The 7,358-nt window shown below is 61.6% G+C and overlaps 1 protein-coding gene across 1 annotated transcript in view; it reads right to left on the bottom strand.

The window, feature by feature from the left end:
- SYT7 (synaptotagmin VII) overlaps positions 1–6,884 on the bottom strand; it is a gene marked incomplete at its 3' end in the record, with an annotated part of 23,951 nt that extends 17,067 nt beyond the window's left edge. Inside the window, exons 1-4 of the mRNA XM_010004456.1 lie at positions 6,734–6,884; positions 3,542–3,645; positions 1,230–1,309; positions 439–481 (exon numbers count right to left, since the gene is read on the bottom strand). Coding sequence (XP_010002758.1) covers positions 439–481; positions 1,230–1,309; positions 3,542–3,645; positions 6,734–6,884 — 378 coding nt within the window. The remainder of the gene's footprint in view (positions 1–438; positions 482–1,229; positions 1,310–3,541; positions 3,646–6,733) is intronic.
- Between the last annotated feature and the right edge of the window lie 474 nt (positions 6,885–7,358).

The following is a 7,358-nucleotide window of genomic DNA, read 5'->3' on the forward strand; positions in this document are numbered from 1 at the left end:
GGGGGGTGTCCCCAGAGCTTGTGTCCCTGCGTCCTCGGCACGTGTCTGTGTGTCCCGAGCAGACGTGTCTGTGTGTCCCTGGCACACGCGTGTCAGGGCAGCCCAAACACCCACGTCTGGGCATCCTCAGCACGTGTCTGCACATCCCAGACACACCTGGGCATCCTCGTCTCCTCAGCCCCTGGCAGCACACACACCTTGCTTAACCGTGCCACTTGCTGCCTGTTGGGGACCCCCTCGGGTCCCCCCATGCCAACCCTACCCCCATGGCACAAGGCCTGGTCCTGGGGTTCCAGCACACGCTGCCCAGCCCCAGCTGCCATGGCTGGGGAGCCCAGCAGTTCCTGGCTGGTGCTGGAGGCCTTGGAAAGGCACCAATGCGTGGCCCTCAGGCACCTTGGGGGTGCCCAGTGGCTCCAGGTTGAGCCTGGAACGTACTGGGCCACCAGGAGGGGAGGTACCCTTGGCCAGGAGCAGCTGGCTGGGCCCAGAGGGGTGCCTGAAGTAGCCCCAGACTCCTGCACCCCATAAACACCCCAAGCAGGAGGTCAGGCCAGCCAAGGTGAGGGGTTCAATAGCCATGATACCCTCCCAGCTCTGCTCTCATCTTTCCACCACGTCCCTGGTGCCTGTGGTCCAGCCACGTGGGCTGGGCAGGATGGTCAGGGCTCTGGTCTGTGTGCCCAGACCTTGGGCATCCCTGGGGACACCCATGCTGAGGTCCCCATGGCCCCATCCATCGTGGCCACGGCTCTGCAGGAGAGCCAGGAGGGGCACACGAGGGGACTGGAGAGACCTGCCAGCTCTCCTGGTGTTCCTGAAGCCCTTGTCCCATTTGGGCTGGGTGACTTGGGGACATCTCTGCCCCCACTGGGGGGGGGGGGGGAAACCCCACCCTGCTTGGAGCTGCAGGAGGAGCAGGAAGGGGCAATGCTGTGGCACGACACTGGGACCACCCCTGGCTCGGTCTCCCCAGCAGCCCCCCAGTAGAGAGATGCTGCCAAACTGGTTCTGCCAGACCCACCACCCTGGGAGCAGAGGGACATCCACTTCTGTCCCCAGGGAGGGACACCCCTGCTGCCAGCACCAATCCAGCACATGTCCCCAGGCAGGCAGGCAGGGCACCCACGATGGATCAGGGTGCCGAGTGGGCTGCAGCTGTGCCAGATCCACGGGCTCCCACGGGCACCGCAGCCCCCTTCCCCTCTCCCCTTCCCCCTGGCACCTACTTGATGGTTTTCTTTTCACTGCGGCCTCTGCTGGAATCCGGAGTTCCCACAGTCTCCAGGGAAGTCTTGTAACGCTTCCCCTGCAGAGGGGAGAGGGGACTCAGGGGGCGACAGGCAGACCCCCACCCCAGCACCGAGCATCACAGCAGGACCGAGGGGTTTGAGCTGGATTTGGACCTTTGTCTTTACAGCCTCCTGCTCACCAGGCTCCATCCCACCAGACCAGGCAGCAGAATTCCCAACAGCTTCATCCCTCGGCCCTCAGGAGCCAGCAAAGGCACCAGGGAGATGCTGGGCTGGCCACTCTGGCTCTTGGCCACTGTCCCCAGGGAGCAGGAGAACAGAGGGGGGTGGTTCATCCCCTGAAGGGCAGAGCAGCAGCCCCTCCGTGCCCCTCCATGGCCACATCGGGGGAGAAGAGGGTCATTTTAGGATTAATTGAACCTGAATTAATTGAGTTCACCTTCCCCACCGAAGGGGAAGAGCTGCTATGATGGTGACGCCGGTGCTGGCTCCTAATTGGGGCTCCTAATCAGGGCACTTGGCTGCGGTTTCCGAGGCGGGTTCAGCGGCTGCTCCGATCCAGGGCGGCCAGGAGAGCAATTAACGCCAATTACAGAACAATTAGAAGCGGAGGCTGCTCCCTGCAGGTGTGGGGTGGAATGGAAGCAGCTGCCGGGGCAGGGTGGGCTTGGGAACCAGCCCTCCCAGCACGGTGGTCCCGGAGCTGCGGGCATCCCCCCGGGAGCAGCAGCGTGAGGGAACGATCCTCCCTTCTCCTTCCCAGCTCCATCACCTCTGCGTGGAGCTGGGTCCTTCAGCAGAGCTGGCTCAAAGGGATCCCTGGTGTCCTTGGACACCCATGGGCTCACCCTGCAGGGATGCTGGATCTCCTTGGATGACCACAGGCAGGTCCAGCCTCCTCCCATGGGCTCGTGCTACTGGGATCTGCAGGGATGCTGGATCTTGGATACCCATGGGCTAATCCTTCCAGGAAGCACAGGGATGCCTGACTTCCTTGTCCACCCCTGGACCAGCCCGGAGGGACTCAGCCCTCAGTGCTGTCCCCAGCTGGCCACAGGGCTTGTGGGGACACGGCAGCAGTGGCTGCTGGCCCATGCTCCCCTGGCACTAGCCAGCCTGGGGCCAGCCCTGCAGGCTCTGGGCCGGTTTGGCCGTGGTTCCCACACAGCCTTTCCAGCTCTGTGTGCTTTGGGGACCAGCCGGGATGTCCTTTTTCCTTCCTAGCCTGAATTCCTTCCCTGCCAATTTCCACTTGTTTGTTCCTCTGCCAGTTTCATCCTTCAGCACAACCGGCCTTTCCCCAGAGTTTCACCTTCCACCACATCCCTCTCCAGCTTGTCCTTCCCTGCTTGGCACCAGCTGGGCTTGGAAACCCCTTCCTGGTGGCTCCCAGGATTGTCACATCCCTGGCTGGATCCCCTCTCCCTTTCCTGGGGATCCTGGAACTGGGCTGCTCTGGGAAGAGGAGGAAGGATGCAAGGCTCAAAGGAAGGATGCAAAGGATCCCAGCCAAAGGCCACCCTGCCATGGGGGAGCTGAGAGAGGGGCACTGGGTGCCCCCAGGGTGCCAGGGTGGGGGGACACAGAGGGTGGGAGGACAAAGAGGGTGGCAGGGCCAGCCCCCAGCTCCCAGTGCTGCCCGGGACAGGCTGGCTGCCTTCCCGCAGGGCTTTTCCAGGCAGGCAGGAGCCAGCCCAGCAGGACAGGGGCCAGATCGTTACCACTGGTCGTAAATCTGGAGATATATGGGCTTGGAACTTTCCCTTCACGCCGGTGCAGGAGGTTTCACCCAAACATTCCATCATCACGTCTCCAAAAAGCTGCACCCGGCACCCGGCCAGGCAGTGCCCCCCAGAAACCCCTCCCAGGGGATGAGGGGATGAGCCTGGCAGGGAGAAGGGGTCCTCCCCAGCCCGGGGACACTCACCAGTTTGCGCTGGCACCACTGACAGATCCCGCAGAAGAGGGTGGCAGGGCCAGCCCCCAGCTCCCAGTGCTGCCCGGGACAGGCTGGCTGCCTTCCAGCAGGGCTTTTCCAGGCAGGCAGGAGCCAGCCCAGCAGGACAGGGGCCAGATCGTTACCACTGGTCGTAAATCTGGAGATATATGGGCTTGGAACTTTCCCTTCACGCCGGTGCAGGAGGTTTCACCCAAACATTCCATCATCACGTCTCCAAAAAGCTGCACCCGGCACCCGGCCAGGCAGTGCCCCCCAGAAACCCCTCCCAGGGGATGAGGGGATGAGCCTGGCAGGGAGAAGGGGTCCTCCCCAGCCCGGGGACACTCACCAGTTTGCGCTGGCACCACTGACAGATCCCGCAGAGGACGATGGTGACACTAAGGCTGACGGTGATGATGGCTGAGACGAGGAGGACGTCGCGGGAAGGAGACCCTGGGGGAGCAGAGGGACAAGGAAGAGGGGTCAGGTCCCACCCTGGGGGTGTCCATGGGCTCCGGGTTCCTGGTGGGATGCCCTGGTCCCCAGGAGCTCAGGTAGGATCAGAGGGAAGGCTTTAATCTCTGCTGGCACCCCGGGAGAGCCGGCGTGTCTGGCAAAGGTCACAGCATCACTGCCCGCCCCCCCGTGGCTCCCACCCGGCCCTCCCGGCACAGCAGCTGGAATTCTGTTCCTTCCCAATCCCCATCCCTTTCTCTTGGTCATCCCTTCCTCTTTCCTCTTTCCTTTTCCCTTCCTAATGTCCATCCCTTCCCCATCCCCATCCTTTCACCTCCTTCATCTTCTTCCCCTTCTCCTTCCTAATCCCTATCCCTTTCCCTTCCCCATTTCTTCCCCTTCCTAATGCTCAGCTCACCTGCATCCTTTCACTTTCTCCATCCTCTTCCCCTTTTCCTTCCCCTTCCTAAGCCCCATCCTTTCCCCTTCCCCTTTCCTCTTTCCATTCCCCATTCCCATCCTTTCACCTTCTCCATCCTCTTCCTCTACTCATTCCCCATCCCCTCTGGACAACCCATCCCCCTGTTCCCTTCCTGGATCTGTGCCCTTCCCACGGGTGCCCCGTAGCCACCCCACCACAGGGGTTCCCTCTTTGGGTCAGCCAAACCCACATCAATTCACCCCAAGCCTGTGGGGAGGGGGGTCAGGCAGCAGGATCCCCTGCTCCCCCCCCAGCTTGGCCATGGGGACAACCTTGGGGACCCCAACATCGGGGGTGGACCCCTCTGCTGCCCCAGCATCGCCCCCACAGGCACTGGGGATGGGTACAGGGCTGGGCAGGCATCTCCCACTCACCCTGCTCACCTTGCTGGCACCCGAGTAGGTGGGAAAACCCCTTGTGAGCCCCTCAGGGACCTGCCCTGCCTCCCCCTGTGGCCCCCACCCCAGCACAGGGTGATCCCAGCAGCCCTGGCACTGCCACCCTGCCACCCTGGGATCATGAACGTGGTCCCAAGGTGGCTTGGGGGGGGGATCCAGCAGGACCCCCAGCCCAGCTCAGCCCCGTGCCCTGGCAGGACCCCCATTTCTGGGGTTCCCAATCCAGCTGTGCCCCCAGGGATGGGAACAGGCCACCCCTGGAGGCGCTGGGAAGCGGCGAGGCCAGAGCAGCCTGCCCGTAGCCATCCTGCAGTATAAATATTAAACAATAAGCATTAATAATTAATTTACCCTCAGACCTTGTTATTGTAATGAAATTTGCCAGCAGCTCCGAGGCTGGATGAGTCAGAGCAGCCCAGGCAGCTGGACTGGGGGCTCCACCGTCCCCCCAGTATGTAGCAGGTGCCACCAGTGCCACCAGCTCCCACCCCGGCTGGTGAAGTTGCCTCAGGGGGATTTTGGGGGTGAAATGAATGAATTTCACGTCCTGGGCCATACCAGAGGCACACGTGCTCCCTGCATCCAAAGGCAGGGATGGGGGGCCCCTCCGTGGCTCCTGCCTCACGAGGAGCCTGTGTATGAAACTCCCTCAGCTTAGCAACTGTTGCCTAGGAGGGAATTTGGGACCAGCCCTTCATTCCAAACATTTCCAAACCTCAGCTGCATCAGCTGCCAGGGGGGGTGTCAAGCAGCCACGCCTGTGGACGGGTTGGGGGGGGATAACTGGGTCAGCCCCCCCCGTCGGTGTGGGATGCTGACCAGTTCAAACCGGGCGCATGGGCTAATGGGACAGGCTGGGGTGGCTCAGAACAGGGGTGGGGCCCCCAAAATGCCACCCCAAATGCTGACCCGTTTCCTGCCCCCCTCCCCAGTGCTCCCTGCTGATGCCAGCTTGGGGACACGGTGACAAGATGTCCTGCCCAGCTGTGGTGACAGTGACCCCCACCACGACCCCAGTGGGCTTAGCTGGAGCTTCAAAAGATGCTTCAGTCCTCGTGGGGTCAAGCTCATCCTCCCAGGGTCAAGTTCATCCAACAAGAGGGACATCAAAGGGGAAGGGGGAGAGATGTGGCACAAATGAGGGATTAATCTGGTTAGGAAGGAGAAATCCAGTGCTGTGTCTGGGCGCTGCCCTCCAAGGGGTTGGAGAGGGATGTTGGTGTGTGGTGGTCCCTGTGTCACTCTGCCCTTGGCCAAAGTCCCTGTGCCAAGTGCCACCAGAGCCTGGCATCACCCGGAGGGTGCTGCTTGACTCAGAGGGGGCCACACTGTGATGCTGGGGGCTCGTTGCCAAGGGTGGCTTCTATCCCCTGGTCACCTCCAGCCACACGTGTCCCTGTGCCAGCTCTTCCCAGCAAGGGACACGTGTCCCTCAGCCCATGCTGACCATGTCCCCAAGGCTGGGGGAGAGATACCAGCCCCTGGGCTGCTGTGGCACTCAGCATGACTTCAATGTCTCATTTTCTGGGCAATTAGCACTGGTTAATTAGAGAAGCTGAGCAGAGTGGAGCTCCTGCCTTGTCCCCCTGCCCTGAGATGCTGCGTGGGGTCCCCGTGCTGAGGGCACTGGGTCTCTGCATGCAGGGACAGGGTCCCCATGTTGGGGGAGGGTCCCTGCGCCCAGAGAGGGTCCCTGTGCCATGCAAAGAAGGTCCCTGCATACAGGGAGAGGGCCCTCATGGTACAGAGGACTCCAAGCAGGGCACCCCCCAATCCTGCACCCACGGGACTCACCAATGTCCACAGACCCTCAGGGTGCTGGGGAGATGGGGCTGGTGACAGCGATGGCCACGTGCCACCATGTGCCCATGTCCCCTAAGCTGCTGTTCCTGGAGGAGTGGGACCTGCTGCTGCAGGAGCATTTGTGGCTGCAGAGGAAACACATCCCAGCCTGGCCAGAGCAGGAGGTCCAGAGATCCCAACGGGATTATTCCTCTCCAAGCCAGAGATCCCTCAGGAACAGCCCAGTGAAGGTGAGGTGGGAGGAATAATGATGATGCCAAGGGATCTGACACATGGCTGAGCATGGTGGTGGGTGCTGGTGCCACCAGAGATGGGTGCCCCTGTGCAGGTAGCCCAGCCTGGGGACACCCTGAGGTCCCCCAGCCTGTTCCCACCTCCTCCCAGGCCTCAGTCCCCATCTCACTGGCTTTGTGCACTTTGGTGGCTCTGTGCATCTGGGTGGTATTGAGGATTTTGGTGGTTTGGGGCATCTTGGTGGGCTTCTTGGTGGCCTTAGGCATCTCAGTGGCTTCATGCACTCCAGTGACCTGGTGCATCTCAGAGGCTTTGCCCATCCTGGTGGCTTTGTGCATCCCAGTGGCTTTGTGCATCTTGGTGGCCTTGTGCCCCGTGCTGGTCTTTGTGCATCTCAGTGGCTTTGCTCATCTCAGTGGCCCTGAGCACCACGGTGGCTTCGTGCATCTCAGTGGCTTTGCACACCCAGGTGGCTTTGGGTACCTCAGTGATTTGGTGCATCTTGGTGGCTTTGCACGTGTTGGTGGCTCTGGGGGCTTTGGTGGCCATCAATGTCTTGGTGGCTTTGAGCATCCCAGTGGCTTCGTGCATCTCAGTGGCTTTGCACATCTGGGGGGCTTTGCACATCTGGGGGGCTTGGTGCATCTGGGTAGCTTTGCACATCTGGGGGGCTTGGTGCATCTGGGTAGCTTTGCACATCTGGGGGGCTTGGTGCATTTGGGGGAGTTGCTGCATCTGGGTGGCTTTGCACATCTGGGTGGCTTTGCATATCTGGGGGGGGCTTTGCACATATG

This window comes from Chaetura pelagica, unplaced genomic scaffold (genome assembly GCF_000747805.2).
Source record: "Chaetura pelagica isolate M959 unplaced genomic scaffold, ChaPel_1.0 scaffold579, whole genome shotgun sequence".
In the NCBI taxonomy this organism is placed as follows: Eukaryota; Metazoa; Chordata; class Aves; order Apodiformes; family Apodidae; genus Chaetura; species Chaetura pelagica.